The 17,069-nt window shown below is 44.4% G+C and overlaps 1 protein-coding gene across 1 annotated transcript; it reads left to right on the top strand.

The window, feature by feature from the left end:
- Nucleotides 1-215: 215 nt before the first annotated feature.
- Nucleotides 216-15,470, top strand: LOC121004416 (opioid growth factor receptor-like). The gene is made up of 7 exons (XM_040436616.1): nt 216-473; nt 3,070-3,168; nt 4,458-4,524; nt 6,369-6,447; nt 11,437-11,503; nt 11,613-11,761; nt 12,376-15,470. Exons 1-7 carry the CDS (start codon nt 357-359, stop codon nt 13,460-13,462), a joined length of 1,665 nt encoding a protein of 554 aa, XP_040292550.1. The 5' UTR covers nt 216-356; the 3' UTR covers nt 13,463-15,470.
- Nucleotides 15,471-17,069: the final 1,599 nt, after the last annotated feature.

The raw sequence follows: 17,069 nt of genomic DNA, 5'->3' as shown, positions 1-17,069 counted from the left end.
GCACTTACAATGGCAGGCATTGGCTAGACAGTCTTCCAATGTCACATGACCTCGTGACGTCAAAAGATCCTTACGGCACAGGAGTTTAGATACTAGCATTTGCATAGAGGAACGTCAAACTCTAGCTCCAGCCGTCTGACTACAACTTCCAGCATCCTCTGCGCTCTACCTGCGTGACGTGCTAGCCTGCGCCTCCGTTCGTGTGACGTCACTGCCCGGCGCCGGGTTTCAGTTTCGCTTCTCAGCTGTCAGGTAGCGGAGACTCCAAACCTGTGGCCTCCAGAACGTCAGCCGGCACCGTGCTCCCCTGCCTGGTGCTGCCCGGGCCCTGGCTCCGCGGCCCCGCTACCAACAGCATGTCCCGGGACGGTGGTGAGGACGGGTGGACGTCCCAGTATGACTCTACCTGGGAAGATGAGGAGGAGGACGGGAGGAAGGAGGAGAGAGCTCGGGAGCCGAGGACGCAGCCCCGGGTACTGGGATAAGGCCTCTCCTGGGGGGGTGATGGAGGCTGATTATAGAGGGGGGTGGGGGAGATCCCTGTAGGCTGCACGAAAACCCTGAGGCCTTGGCAGCCAGAGATTGATGGTGTCCTGTGGGCCCAGAGACCAGATGTCTGTGCGGTTTTTTACACCCATGTTCACACAATGCAGAAGTAAATGACAGCATCAAATCACACAGATTCTGGTGCTGCTTACTTGTGGTTTCTAAGAGACCTTAAAGGGGTTTTCCAGGACCCAGCAACCCACCTTAAAAGGGTTGTCCGGCCTTGAAGCCCACAACTCCTGAGATCCTGCCCTTAAATAAGAAAAAAATAAAAATAATTACCTGCCCGCCGTCCCACCCCTGCTCCACTCAGAACCAGTAAATGTTATTCGTCCCGTGGACAGTCGCACCGGCTTGAACGCTACATCACAACCATTGAAGCTGCTGCGACCACTGGGGCCTGTGGTTGGCCACACCAGTCACAGAAGCAAGCGGCTGCCTGGTCCTGCAGGTGGATGAGTAGGGTCTTTATGCTCAGGGGCACATGGGAGGACCCCTCGGCTTGTCTGCTCTGAGGCCAACCCTTAATTTGCCTATAGAAGGAACTTTGTAATATACTTACCGTCTGGGAGTTGTGTGGATCGGCTGCTCTGGAACCAGGTCAGGTGACGGGCCTCTTTTCGCAAAATTGTACATCCACCTATATATCACACCGTCAGTCAGAATATTAGGCATTTGGTCAGGTCTGTGGACGGGCACATCGCTTCTGCAGCCAAGGACAGGGAAAGTAGTGTGTATGTTGCCCAAACCATTCATCTTCCTGGCACATGTGCAGATGAGGTGGATTTAGGAGTTCGTGCATGTGCCAGGTAGGCAGCATCTCCCAGTCCTGGGCTGGACCAGACTGGAGACCAGGTATTTTGACTGGTGGGTGTAGAATTTCAGAAGCTCCTGAGTGCCGTACATTATATAGTGGCCGTGCTAGGTATCGCCGCTCAGCCCCATTCATTTAAATGGAGCTGAGCGGATACCAAGCACAGCCACTATCAAATGTATGGCGCTGTACTTGGTGAGCTGCGAGAAGGCTGCTGTGCTCACGGGAGCACCGGTGCCTTCTCAAAACAGCTGATCGGCGGAGGTCCTGGGTGTCGGACCCCCACTGATCAGATACTGAGGATAGGTCATCAGTATCAACATTTTGGAAAACCTTTTTAGCATGTGTTATAGAATTAAAGAACTGGAGGCGCTATACAGATACGTTTTATTGAATAACCCAGTGTCTATACAAAATTTTTAATTACATGCAATTACAAAAGAATCCAGGTGCTGGTTTGAAAACAGTAGAATATTTTTTGTTGGACAACCCCTTTAATAAGCCCTAACGGGGGTACTTACCATGGGCTGTTTTTCAGTAGTACTAGGCCTCATGCACACAAGTGTATGACGCAGATCCTGAATATGGTGTTACTGGTCAGTATTTGATCAGTGGAATGTGGAGGTGCTGCTTCTCCACGTCCTCTTTATTATTTACACAGACATAGCAGCTCAAACATCTGTATTGCAGCATCTTCCTTCTGGTTTTCACGTCCCCACCTATCCCTTGGTTGAACTTGATGGACTTTTATCTTTTTTTCAACCGTATTAAAGGGATTCTGTCACCAGGTTTCACCCCTGTCAGCTAAACATATGCTGATGTTCAGGGCGTCTTCACGATTCCTAATGTGGGCTTATAAATGTCATTTGTGGGCTTATTTAGCTAAAAAACAGCTATTACTAACCTGTCAGTCAAACAAATAAGGTGCCCAAGGGGATGTTAATGGATGCAAGGTGCCGGCCGCACCCGCCGCCTTTCCAGACTTCTGCGCCGCCTCCTAATCCTCTGTGCCGCCTCTCGCTCTCCCTCCCTCCCCCCTCCTCCTGCTGTAAGATCTCGCGCATACAGGGGTTGAGCGAAGTGCCGGCGCATGCGCACTTCGCTGTAAGAAGCCAAATGGAGAAGTCCGCACGGGCGCATCAGGCAGAGCCCTGTGCGCAAGCGCGAGATCTTACAGCAGAAGGAGGGGGGAGGGACGGAGAGCGAGAGGCGGCACAGAGGATTAGGAGGCGGCGCTGGGCATGAACGGCGGCGGGCACCGTGCATCCATTAACATCCCCTTGGTCACCTTATTTGTTTGACTGACAGGTTAGTATTAGCTGTTTTTTTAGCTAAATAAGCCCACATTAGGAATCGTGAAGACGCCCTGAACATCGGCATATGTTTAGCTGACAGGGGTCAAACCTGGTGACAGAATCCCTTTAACTATGTAACTTTGTAACTGTGTCCAATTTACTTCACTGTTGGCACAGCCGCTTATCGCAGTGCCTGTCCCTAAACAATGAAAGTAGCACCAGCCGGGGTTGGACCCTGTGATCAAACACAAATAGGTATATTCTGGCTGTACTGACCGGGAACTGCCTAGAGAAGAAGCTGTGACTGCAGAACCGTCCTATGGGGGCATTTAACCACAGTCCGCATTAAGAATTAGTTTGATTACTGTAGTGTTGCAGTTTCTAAAATTGAGTGTTCCTCCTTTTTCCTTGCAGCATAACTTCCCTCGGCGGTGGAGGAACAGAGCAGCCAGAGACCTGCAGTGCTACAGACATGGTTACAGGGGCGAACTTTCCAGCGACCAGCCTTGCATGGTAATCTTGTTACCCTACTGTTCTGCTTTGCTGGAGTGGTTAGTACAGTCTTCCATAGCAATTAAAGGAAAACCCCCTCTTTAGTTGTACACATTTGGCCCAAAGCCTGAGGCTGCACTACTGAACAACTCTGATGACCGCATAGTAAGAAAGCCATATAAGTGGCTATAAACAACCAGACCTGTATCCAAGTAAGTGTTTTGAAGTATAATGTTAGCTTGGTACCATTTGTGTTGACCACAATGCTAATCCGGACAGGCCGTCCTGGTGAGCTTGTGCTGACAAATGAGTAGCCAAAATCATGGAAAATAATGCACTATGCAAACAAAACATGTTAACTTTGGCTACTTTCACACTAGCGTTCGGAGCGGGTCCATCTGATGTCTGCTCAGACGGATCCGCTCCTATAATGCAGACGTTTGCATCCGTTCAGAACGGATCCGTCTGCATTATAACTTAGAAAAATTTCTAAGTGTGAAAGTTGTTCAGACGGATCCGTCCAGACTTTACATTGAAAGTCAATGGGGGCGGATCCGTTTGAAGATTGAGCCATATAGTTTCATCTTCAAACGGTTCCGTCCCCATTGACTTCCATTGAATGTCTGGACGGATCCGCTTGCCTCCGCACGGCCAGGCGGACACCCGAACGCTGCAAGCAGCATTCAGGTGTCCGCTCACTGAGCGGAGCGGAGGCTGAGCGCTGGCAGACTGATGCATTCTCAGCGGATCCGCGTCCACTGAGAATGCATTAGGGCTGGACGGTTGCGTTCGGGGCCGCTTGTGAGCCCCTTTAAACGGAGCTCACGAGCGGACACCCGAACGCAGGTGTGAAAGTAGCCTAAGCCCTCACTCTAATAATAAAATCTGAGACTCTCAGTCAATATATTTTGAGCAAAACACATCTGTGCCCGCCTACCAGCACCAAGGTGGTCTCAGTCAGGCAGGTCCTACTCTAAACCTACCTATGCCGTATGGCATTTATATTCAGGAGAACAGACCCTGCACATATAGTGTGCTGCTCCTAGTCACCTCTATGGGCATCAGCAACCAATGAGAGGAGGAGCAAGCACAGCTATATGTACCATCTAAACAAGGTCACCTGTGGGATGGGGGGGGGGGGGGGGGAGTGCACAAAAATTCTACTCCCAAAATAGAAGCGCATTCACACCTGAAGGTGCCTCTCCTTCAAGACTATTCAGAAAATAACGGAAACCAGCAGCCAGTCTGAACAAGCAGAGCTGCACTGTAACATTGGCATGCATTTTTATTAAAATTAAATCTTTTCCCAGGGAGAAAATTCTAGAACAATGCCCAACCTGGACTTCTACCAGAACAAGAAGTGTTTTGAGCCAAATGGTGAGCAAGATAAGCAGTATCCTTGGTGTATGTGATCGGATTATAGAATTTGCTTGTCTTCCTAATTATGAGTATGTATCCAGCCTGGCTTTAAAGGGGTTGTCCAAGTTATTTTTATTCATGACCTATCCTTAGGATAGGTCATCCATATCAGATCGGCGGTGGTCCGACACCTGGTATCCTCACCGATCAGCTGTTTGAAGAGAGAGCGCATGCCGTGCCAGCACAGCCTTCCCTTCATTGTTTACCTGCTCGCCATTGACATCTCAGTGGTGAGCAGGTGTAATTACACCTAAACCAGCCCCTTAGTTACACCTGCTCACCACTAGACTATTATTTTATATTTCATGATCTATGTATTTTTATGTGAACTTATGGATATGCGCCACTAGCACGAGTTTGGATGCACGCTTTTATACCACTGGATCCATCACGTGACATCCACTTAATACACTTGTGCATTTGTCGTATATACATCTATCCTAATAAAATTCACTTTTATTGTTACTAAAAGCGTGTCCATATATTGCCAGAAGCTAGAGTGCCCCCCGAACTCATATATATTTACCAAGATTACAACGACTTTGGGTAGGTCGTGGAGTGTGCACCGATTTATCCTGAGGCATACTGGTCAAGCCACTCGTACTATAAATATTTAATCTTAATTAAGACACAATTTATCATGATTTGAAGTCAGTTTTGCTTGAGCCTGCGTTGGTGTACTTTGCGCCAAATTTATCAAACGTTGCATGTTGTTAATTTGGAGCGTCTTTAAAACTAACACTTTTGTCTGGATATGCTTACTCAAGTTTTCTACTCTACCCTTTTTTTGTAACTTAAAAAAAAAAAAATTCGCAGCGATAAATCTGGAATGAAACTCGTTAATATAGCTACCCAACGGCCACTCACCAACCCCCTTTTCAAAACTGGAATAAGTGGTTTAGAAATGCGAAAAGTCGCAAAATTGTTGCTCACATGAGCCAAAAAAGTCTTTTTGAAGACAGAATTCTGGAATGCAAGGCATGATAAAGTCCCTAAGACTTCATGCACACTACAATATTTTTCATCCATGTGCCGTGTGTATTTTTTTGCGGATAGCATACTGACCCATTCATTTTTAAGGCGCTGTGCACACATCAGTAGCCCAGATTTACTAATGTGGCAGGAATCTGTCAAAAAAAAAAAAAAGTGGTGCATTTAAGGACAGGGCCTAAGATGCACCATTTTGCTGCAAAATTTTAGTGCAATTCTGGTTTAAAAATCTGTTTCAACGTAAGCCAACCAATAGTTTGTAGAGAGTCAGAGACAAGTGTCTATCCCTGCACCAGGTTTGTCATCCAGCCTGAGCCTTGTGGTAAATCTGGTGCAGGTGTAGACAGCACTTCTAAGCTTACATCCTCTTTACGATTAGTATATCTGGGCCGTATTTTTTTTTGTAGATCTGTGCGGCTATTCCACAAGTTATAGATCCTTTCCTATTCTTTCTGTTGACGAGTGAGAATTCTGAATGCACGCAGAAGGTATCCGCCACAGCTGTGTGCATGAAGCCTGTACTACAGTGGCCGATTTTATTTTTTTATTTTATTTTTTTGGGGCAATAATAGCTAATGAGCATTCACATGATGGCAGATCATGTCTAATAGCGATCTACTGCTGGCAAACCACTAGACCGCATGGGGACTAACAATAGCATAGCGAGAAGTCCCCAAAGATGGACCACCCATTTACAGAGTATAAAGAAGCATGTGCTCTAAGTTGATGGGGCAGGATGAGGCTCAGTTCACACTGGTCTCTCATGACGTCTGCATTGCACTGGTTACTGATCAGATAACTCTCTCGTACAGGTTTGTATATTGGAGAGTTGCTCAGTGAATGGAAGGAAGATTACAACACTCTAGAGCGGAACCATTCTTACATCCAGTGGTGAGTGGTTCATGTACTGCAGTATGTAACTACATGTCACGTGCACAAATCATATATGTAATTGCTCATCTTTCCCCCTGTACTAAAACTAGGAAAATGTATTGTATTCAGAGAGCAGGCAGTGGAAAGAGTTGCTGCTACGTGAACAATATATAATATACCTAGGGTTGGGTGATGAATCAAATTGATTCGATTAAAACACCCTTTTAGTGCCCAGTAATATTGGTTTATATATATATATATATATTTTTTTTAAACGCTTGAATAATTTTTTTTTACCATCCTGTGGAGTGTTTTCTGTATAGCGCAGTCTGTATACTCCCTTCACTCTCTGCTGCCTGTGCCATTAATGGCTATGCTCCTACAGCGTTTCAGATCACCACAGTCAATAGAAACAGTGGCATCTATGTAGTTACACAGAGGAACCCTGTCACCATTGGCCATGATGAACACAATCATGGGGGGCCAATGTGTTGCCTAACATAGCCCATAGGCCTGCCATGACAGTATGTCTGTCACACTGGGCCACAGACACAGCCTGATTGACAGCCTGTCACTGTTAAAGTGATAGGCTATAATGCAGTGATCTACAAGGTATCCCACTGCATTATAAAAGCCATGTTGCCGAGTGAGAGTAAAAAAAATATATATATAACTTTTAAATAAACTAAAATAAATTAAACATATTTTTCCATAAAAAAGTGGTAAAAAAAAACAAAGCACACACTTCTATGGAATCTCGCTGTGTTTGCCACAGTCCCTTTAATAACAGCATTGAAAAAAAAAAGAGCAAAAGATAACGGAATTGTGAACATCATAAATTTAAAGTGCAAAAAAACAAAGTGGAATAGGCTTTTTTTTTTTTTCCCATTACCTCATGCCAAAAAAATAATAAACGTTAAAGAGGACCTTTCACCAGAGGAAAGCCTCTAAACTAACTATACAGAGGTGTAGAGCGGCGCCCAGGGATCCCCCTGCACTTACTGTTATCCCCGGGCGCCGCTCCGTTCGCCCGGTACAGCCTCCGGTATGTAAGGAGTTAGGCGCCACCCATTTGATCCTGCCGGCGTCTTCTTCTCCTATGCTGTAGCGCTGGCCAATGGCAGCGCTCAGCTTATAGCTCATAGCTACAGCATAGGAGAAGAAGACGCCGGCAGGATCAAATGGGTGGCGCCTAACTCCTTACATACCGGAGGCTGTACCGGGCGAACGGAGCGGCGCCCGGGGATAACAGTAAGTGCAGGGGGATCCCTGGGCGCCGCTCTACACCTCTGTATAGTTAGTTTAGAGGCTTTCCTCTGGTGAAAGGTCCTCTTTAATCCCCCCCAAACAAAATGTATAAAAAAAAAAAAAAAAAAGAACATTTAGTTTTTTTTAAATATCTTTATTGCTTTTCTTGAAATAAAAACAATGTAAAAAGGTTATCTGGTCAGAGAGGGTAGGCACGTATGACAGGTACATTTAAAGCAGTGTATCACTTCGATGCTAAACAGCGTATATACATGTAAAGGCATCTAAATACCGAAGTACCCTCAATTAATATCAATTCTCTGTCACATATAACAAAACCAAAACCCATCCCCCCCCTGACCTCCAAAAGCCCCCCATCCATCCCCCCACCCAGCGTACCTGGCCTGGTACGGCCGCCACGAGGGGCGGTAGGGCGCTCATGCCCCTCTCTTGGGTATTTCTCAAACCTTCATAGTATCGGATCCTATTTAGTGTGAACTGTTATGGTGGTATTCATTGTTTAAGAATGCTTGACAGTTTATTTGTTTAATATTAGGACATAGCCGCAGCAAGTGGGTGGTCATCAGTTCCAGTCAGGACATTTCTCCTCGCCATTTCCCCTCTCTATACGCCCGTTTCTGTGGCATAGCTCACCCCGCGCCGTTTCATGCCCTCAAAATCTGTTATTCTTGTCATTAAGCTTTGCCATTCACTTATTGTTGGCGATCTATCTTTCACCCACTGTCTCAAGATTATTACCTTGGCCAATAAGAATCCCTTCAACCAATAAGCCTGTTCGTTTTTGGTAGTTCTTTTTTTGTACTCGGGAGGGAGAAGTCCAAGCACAACTACTTGGATAGTTAAGGGGGGGCTATTCCCACTTTGTACCACCAACGCCTGGGATATGCTGCCCCAAAAGATCTTAATAACTGGGCAGTCCCACAGCATATGTACAAACCCTGCGGCTACAAGGGAGCATTTCAAGCAGCTGAATTCTTGTCCCTTGTTACTATACATTTTAGATAAGAGACTCGGGGTAACATATAAACGGTGTATTATTTTGAATTGTGTCAACTGGTGTTGTCGTGAAAGGGAGGCCTTCTTGATGTTTTGATATATTTCCCGCCATTTTGAAGAGTTACATTCCCCTATATCCACCTTCCATTTATCTACACTTTTAAATTTAGTGACCGTACTTAGTTCCTCAATAAATCTCCTATATATTAGTGAGATCTTAATTTTATTCCCTACTATATTATAGCAAAATAATAAAAACCCCTGAGTGGCTGTTATCAAAGGTATTTTTTTAAGCGTGCATGCTAAAGCGTGTTGTACTTGAAAATATCTATAGTGTTCTAATGCCGTTATTGGTGTCTGTTGAAGCAGTTCCCCTATTAATTTAATTTTCCCTTTCGTGTATATATGTGAAAATAACGTGATACCTCTTCGAGTCCAATAATCATTTTCGTTAAGTGTCAAGAATTCTGTTAACGCAGGGTTATCCCATAACGGGGAGAAATCCAGAACTTGGGGGGCCTGGATAAGTGCCTTGATTTTATTCCAGGTCTTCTGTAGCGCGGCCCCGATGGGGCAACAAATATCCGCACGCTCCAGAAGCCCGGATTCCAGTATGCTGAATATATTATATGTATGCTGTTGACGTTGCCCTAAAATATGGGATAGTAATACTCCATCCCCGGTGTTGACGCACCACTGTAGTTGTGAGCACAAGTAGTAGATTTGAAAGTGGGGCAGGCCTAGGCCGCCATTACTTGCCGCCATTCGCAAATATTGTAACTTAATACGGACCCTTTTTCTGCCCCATATCAAATCATTTATTAATCGATCAATCAGATTAAAAACACTATCCTCAATCCAGGCAGGGCAGGAACTAACCGTGTACAGTATCCAAGGCAACAGAACCATTTTAATCAAAGCGATCCTATTAATCTGCGAAAGCGGAAGTTTCTGCCATACCCTTATTTTTTCCCGACTAGAGGGGTAATATTTAGTATATTATAGTCCCTGATGGTGTTACTAATTTTTATCCCTAAATAGTCTAAATGGTCTGTTGGAGCAATAATTCTGACCCTGAGATCGTTCAAGGGAGGCACCCGATTCAGGGGGAAGAAAACAGATTTTGTCCAGTTTATCTCGTATCCGGCGATTCTACCAAATTCCTCCATTCTGTTATCCGCATAACATCTGGGACGCTTCTCCATCCGTCATTCAGATAAAGCAACACGTCGTCTGCATATAGACAGATCTTATCATCCGTCCCTCTCCCCCCAAACCCCACTATACAAGGTTCAGCCCGTATCCTGCAGGCGAAGGGTTCCATAAAGATTGAAAAGAGGAGTGGAGAGAGGGGGCATCCCTGCCGTGTCCCCCGTTTTAGGGAAACGGCCGGGGTGAGCACCCCATTAACCTTAATTCTGGCTGTTGCTTCTCTATATAGCAATTTGACCCATCCAATAAATTCCTGACCCAGATTCATCTTGTACATGACGCGCCAGAGGAAGGACCACTCCACCCGATCGAACGCCTTAGCGGCGTCCAGGGACAGGATGGAGCGGTCCTCCCCCCTCCAATCTGAATGTTAAGGATGGTCCGGCGTATATTGGTCTGGATCTGTCGCCCGGGGATAAACCCTGTCTGGTCTGTATGGACTAGGCCAGTTATTACTTTTTTTAACCTGTTGGAGAGAACTTTTGCAATTACTTTATAGTCTGCATTAAGCAGCGATATAGGACGGTAATCTTCAACTTTGTTGCCATTTTTCCCTTTCTTAAGGATCAACGTAACCGTTGCCTCTGTCAAAGACGGGGGCAGCTTTCCACATTTACTAGATTCATTCAGGACCTGCAGCAGCCCGGGCAGGAGCACCCCCGCATGGCTTTTATATATGCCAAACGGTAGTCCGTCCGCACCGGGCACCGAGGAGCCCCGGGTCTCATGCAAAGCCGCCTGTAGCTCATCCAAAGAAATGGGGGCACTCAAAGTGGCCGAGACCGAGTCCGACAGCACTGGGATCTTAACCTGTTCTAGGAAATCATCTATCTTGGCCTCTGTATCATCCACACCGGAGCGATATAAGTTACCAAAATAATTTAAAAATTCTCCCTCCATCTCCACTCCTCTTTCCAATCTGCGCCCATCACCTGTCAGTATTTGTCTAATTTTTTGGGGGGGGCTTTATTAAAAAAAACATTTAGTTCTTTTAATAAATTTTTTTTTATACTCGTTGTAAATAGTAAAAAAAAAAATTATGGTTATTGGAACGTGGGGAGGAAAAATCCAAAATGCAAAAATGAAAATAGGCCTCGATGCCAAAGGGTTAATGTCGGATTCTCCTTAGCAACACTTAGTTAGATGGTTGCTAAAGGGGCAATTTACCTCTTTTTAATAAAAGCTTACACAATTGCCTAATAAATATGTTGCAAAAATATGCACCTAGATTTTGGAGTATCATTGCTTAGCAGAAAAGGGTTGTGACATGGTGGGAAGAGGTGTGGCCTATATGTAATGGATTTACAATTTTGGTGTAAAATTCTGCCTCAACCTAAGCCAACCAGTAGTTGGCATAAAGTTAGAGAAAAGTGTCTGTCCCTGCAGCAGATTTATCATCCAGCCTGAGCCCCTCTGATAGATCTGTTGCATAAGAGGCAGCAGTACGCCTCACTGCTGATTGGACGGCCAGTGGCTGGTTTTGGGAGGGCAGAGTTAAGAGACATGATGTGATTAAATCTTCTTTTTCAGGCTGTTTCCACTACGGGAATTTGGGATGAACTCTTATGCCAAACCGCTGACCCTGCATGAGATCAAGGTACAATGAATACAGTGTGTGTGTGTGTGGATATATAATATATAAATTTAAGTTTACTGTTAACTGTTTTATATCTGACCTGTTTTTGTCATTTGTTTGCCTGGTCTAGATGATGATGGAGGATAAAGCCGTCATGGCAAGGTTTCTTGAAGCATACAAACTTATGCTAGGCTTTTACGGTATCAAACTGTTGAACGAGGAGACAGGAGAAGTGGCGCGGGCAGAGAACTGGGAGGACAGATTTAAGAACCTGAATTAGTAAGTGATGCAGTTCTTCCATCATCTTTGGGGTTTGATTTAAGACCCTGAAGTCTCCTTCTGCTATATCTTAATTTCTGGGAAAGCTGTGGAAGTGTGGCTGTGACTGGAGTTGTCAGCTTTTCTAGATTTATGAATTGCACACATACAGATGATAATGGGGTTGACTAGCTGATGCATTATTACTCACTACCAGTTGTTCCTCTTTTGGGTTGGAGAGACTCTTAGCAAGTGATCACCTTCTCCTCAACAACACTACATTGAAATCAGTGGGACTCCATGTAATCCAGAAACATTAGCAGTCCTCAAGCCAGAGAATCAACAATACTGTGACTAATAGAGAGGACTCCCATCTGGGGACTCCTCTCTAACAGGACCTAGAAAGAGATTGTCCAAAGAGGGCAGCCCCTGTAGAATGTGTGAGAAGGCTGTATCACTCAGAAATTGGGGGTTTCTGGTGGCCATATTGGTTGTCACCCAACAAAGGTGGGGCATGTGTTTGGCTGTGAAAAACAGGGACAGATTTTTGTCAAATGTTCTCTCAAGCCCCATTTTTATAGGAAAAAAAAATGGTAAACAAGCAACTTCTAATCTAAGTCTTCATCTTTCTACAGTCACAACCACAACAACCTGCGGATCACCCGGATACTGAAGTGTTTGGGGGAGATGGGCTATATTCACTTCCAGGCTCCTCTGGTCAAGTTTTTTCTAGAGGAGACCTTATTGAGAGACAAATTACCCAATGTGAAAAGGAGCGTATTGGACTATTTCATGTTCGCCGTGAAGGATAAGCACGAGCGCAGGAAGCTGGTGCATTTTGCCTGGGAGAACTACAAGTCAAATAATCACCAAGACAAGTTTATCTGGGGACCTGTGGAGAAGCTAAAACATTTCCATCTACGGGAACAGAATGCCATGAATGCAGGCTCAGAGGAGCTAAGAGATGACGTAGAAAAGAATACAGTTTCAAAGACTTACAAGAACCAGGAAAAACAGTTTATAAAATTCTCTGAGTCTAGTAGAGCCAGAGGTGAGAAGGCTACGGCAAGTCAGCATGGCTCCAAGGTGGAAAAAGCCACCGGCAATGAGTTGATACCTATGAAGGACAGAGGTGCCTTTCCTGAGAACAGTACCAATCATAACACAGAGACCAGTCCTGACCAAAGCACTCCACTCTTCAAGGACTCCAATTCCATCATTGGTCTAGAAAAAGACAACATGGAGGAAATAAAGCATGTTGAAAAAAAAGAAGAGAGCGTTGACTATGAGAACGCCAAAGAAGACTCGAATATAGAGGACCTAACAAAGAAAGTCCGAAAGGAGGAAGTCATCAAGAAGATCGAGGATGACCAAGAAGGTGCATTGGAATTCAATGGACTCTCTAACTGTGGAGATATCCAGAATGAAAATAAACATCACCAGGGAGAACATCAAAGGAAAAGAAAGATGCCAGTCCATAGCCCCATAAGCCCTCTGGCTGACGGCTGTGCTTCTGGAGATGGCACCCAGTCCAGTCATAATGCAAGTCCTTCTCGAGCTGTAGACGAAGTAGGTCAAGTAGAGGGAGTGGAAGACGAGGTGAAGAAGCTCAAACTGGTGGAGAGAGCAGCCACAGATTGTCCTAACGGGAGGGAAGAGAAAAGCTGCCCTCATGACACCACTCCTGGAGAAAGAGTGATAATTCCGTTTTGCCACTTATAGAATGTACCTTAAATGAACATGATGAGTAGTGAGATGGGAATCTCCAGTAGGTTCTAGATTAGAATGAGTCCAGTGTGGTGCTGGGTGGTGGCACAGAGGCAGGTCAGCCTCTGGCAGGGGGAACAGTCGACATTACCAACCCCTATGTAGACCAGCAATTGTCCAGGGTTGTGGAAGATCTTCAGGTTCAGCTGTAATGTTGTCCATAGTCCCGTCCTGTAATCTGATAGAGGAAGTGCTAAGAGATTCGGGCTCCTGTCTGTCCTCTCTGCCGCCTTAATTGCACATCCTGGCAGGACGGCGCCACCAGAAATGTTTTTTTTTTTTTTTTTTTTCCAGTATGATCCATGTTTCTTGACTGAAGAGAGAACTTTTATGACCTGCTCCCTCCTAGCTTTTCTGACAGCAGAGACAATGTGGAATCGTTTTCTTTATATCGGTGCTAGTAGGTAATTTTGCAGTCGTATTTCAGTAACTTGCTGATCATCGAAATGTTCAATTTATCAGGAAAAATTTCAAAACATTCTTTCTAGATATACAGTATTTATGTATGGTATTGTGACTGCGGATAGGTTGTTTATTTAATGAGAAATAGTTTCATTTGATGTAAACTCAAGCAGTCCGCAGCTCTCTTGAGGGGTGGCTGTTTTGTTTTATATGCCCCTTTAAAAATAAAAGAATACCAGTAAATGAAAGTCTGTGAGTCGCCCCGTTCTGTTAGGTTGTGAAAAAATTCCCTGTCTGGAAAATCTGGTCATGTCCAGTGGGCACAGATTTAGAGATCCTACTGGAGTTGTCACTCATCTTTACAGGCAGGTTTGCTGACTAGGAGTCTTGTAAAGCTAGGTGGAAGCCATAATGAAGGTCACCCAGATAGTCACCTAGCTTTTCCCAAAAAATACAATTTGTTATGGAGAAGAGAGCAACTCAAAAACTTAAAGAGCACCTTTCATGGAATTTTTTTTATTTTTTGTCTAATTTAAGTACCTTTACTTGCGGGATGCCCTGCGCTGATGCTGTCATTTTTGTACTTTTTTTTCAAATACCCCTCGCTTGTCCCGCTGTGCCCCCCTGCAGTTTTTGCACCCAGTATGCTCCGCTACAATTGGACTGCGGCACAGCCAAGGAGAAGGAGACGCCCACTGAGAAACATGGCCGTCTCCTCCTCCCTGTATCGATGCTCATACTGGGTGTGAAAACTGCAGGGGGGCAAGCAAGAGGGTATTTGGAAAAAAATAACAAGGATGGCAGCATTAGCTGAGAGTATCCCGCAAGTAAAGGTACTTAATTAAACAAAAAAAATTCCATGAAAGGTCCTCTTTAAGGGACTTTTTCCTTTATATATCTTACACCATATTACCATTATTTATTTAAACACAAATCTCTACGCGAAATGACCCATGTAATTTCTAGATCCCAAATTCTGTTATGATTTATTACATAATATATTTTGTAGCTGTAAGATCTCCTTTTCCAGCTGCCTGCAGCCACCACTAGAGGGAGCTTATTGGAAACTGGTTTATTATTGAGTTCAATGTGTAAACAATATACAAGTGAGCTCCCACTAGTGGCGACTGCAGGCAAACACAACATTATCATGCCTTCATGGCGATACAGGGGATTTGGAGCTCTGACCACACTAAAGATGTATTAGGAAATGAATCAGGCCAGAATTCTGGACCTATTTAAATAGTTCAAGTGTGGACATTCCCTTTAAGCAAGTGTTGGCAGTGACCATGAAAACAGAGATGCGGTGAGTATAGGACAGACCGCACTGATCCTGCTGGACATGTTAGCCACAGGAGGCTTGGAAGTCATTCAGGAATGCCTGGTTACAAATATAAATTGTGAAAGATTAGAGGGAAGGGTGGGACCTTTTTAATGAACATGACATTTGCCAGAAATTTCCATGATTTGTATAATATCTTTATGTGGATGGGATTATGTTTTGCTTTGTTTGTAAATTGAAGAAAAGAAAAAAAAGAAATAAAAAAAAAAGATTTTGAGGTTTTGTCTCTTTTTCTGTGGGAATGTTTCAGAGGAGTGTGGAATTTACACTGTATATAAGGAATAGATGGCGGCAGTGTGACATCACTTATGTAGCGGTCAACAGGATGGCACATGGCTGCCACGTGTGTGAATTCTGGAGTCAGCTCAGTCAGGGTATGTAATGGGTTCCTTTGAAAGAAGTGACTGTGACCCTACAGTCATGGTCATAGATGGCACTGAGGACGGGAATTGGCACCATGTCCTGTGACTCAACGAGGCAATTTCTAAGCTAATGATGACGTCACCTTCATGGGACCCAATGGGACTGAACAAGCTTTTCTGCAATTTTAAGTTGTGAAATACTCTTTTCATTGGGGATAATTTACAAAAAATTTTACATCGGTTTTTGGTGTATATTGTTGCATGACCCCTCCTTTTGTGACTTTGAAATATTTTGTCCCACGGGCATTTTTGCTCCGTGTTCCACACATAGAAGTGAGACAGGGCTGGGCTGGGCGCCGGGATACGGCACCAGCAAATTTACCAAGGGCTGGTCTAGTTTTTCCACCTAGCGCATGGGCTGCTGAAGGTGGGCCTAATGTATGACAGGTCATAATCTAAGAATGTTGGGTGACGACTGACGAAGCAGTAGTGGGTTTTCAGCATCTGCGTATGAACAAGACACTGACAGCAAGCAGAGTACTACATGAACGTATTTTCTAAATCGTGTAGGTTGATTTAATGAAAGGTCAGTCAGTAAGATTCGCAATTAACCTCTTCTTTGGTGCTTGCCACCTGATTCTAAAGAATCTAGTTTTCCCTGAGTGGTCTCCTCATTAGCAGACAGCTATCACATTCCACACCGCATTCAAAGCAGAGAAATAGACGTTATTTGGACTCCCAAAATTCCCAGCTCTGCAGCACAATTTTAACACTGTCTGGGCAGGACCTTTAGCACTGTTCATACTGAGCTTCCTGGTTCAGGATTAGGTGAAGGGATGAGGCAGGGGGAAGAACACTACATAACTATACACATTTGTAAGCAATTTAGAGTCAGTGGAAAGCTGGATGGGTCAGTAGTTCTGACAGGTTTCTTTTATAAAAGATTAACTGGCCCTCTTCCGTTATGAGAATGATCCATCTTAGAACATACAAGATAATGTACAACTTGTATAAAAGCTGTACAACAATAACTACATAGCAAAAGATACCCAGGTTATACCAGCATGGTCCATATCACTGTATATAAGAAGATGTATAACATATACCAGCTGGTATTATATACAGAAGATACCCAGGTTATACCAGCATGGTCCATATCACTGTATATAAGAAGATGTATAACATATACCAGCTGTACACATATAATTATATACAGAAGATGCCCGGGTTATACCAGCCTGGTCCATATCACTATATACAAGATGTACATATAGAATTATATACAGAAGATACCCAGGTTATACCAGCATGGTCCATAGCACTATATACAGGACGATGTATAACGTATACCAGCTGTACATATAGAATTATATACAGAAGATACCCAGGTTATACCAGCATGGTCCATAGCACTATATACAAGAAGATGTATAACATATACCAGCTGTACACATAT

Source organism: Bufo bufo, chromosome 6 (assembly GCF_905171765.1).
Source record: "Bufo bufo chromosome 6, aBufBuf1.1, whole genome shotgun sequence".
In the NCBI taxonomy this organism is placed as follows: Eukaryota; Metazoa; Chordata; class Amphibia; order Anura; family Bufonidae; genus Bufo; species Bufo bufo.
Note: the sequence above shows the minus strand (reverse complement) of the source record. Positions and strands in the feature narration are given on the sequence as shown.

Excerpts from the sequence above, each read along its gene's own strand:
- LOC121004416 (XM_040436616.1), top strand. The coding sequence starts at position 357 with ATGTCCCGGGACGGTGGTGAGGACGGGTGGACGTCCCAGTATGACTCT. Across the intron at positions 474-3,069 it reads AGCCGAGGACGCAGCCCCGG|CATAACTTCCCTCGGCGGTG; the intron begins GTACTGGGATAA and ends TTTTCCTTGCAG. Across the intron at positions 3,169-4,457 it reads CCAGCGACCAGCCTTGCATG|GGAGAAAATTCTAGAACAAT; the intron begins GTAATCTTGTTA and ends ATCTTTTCCCAG.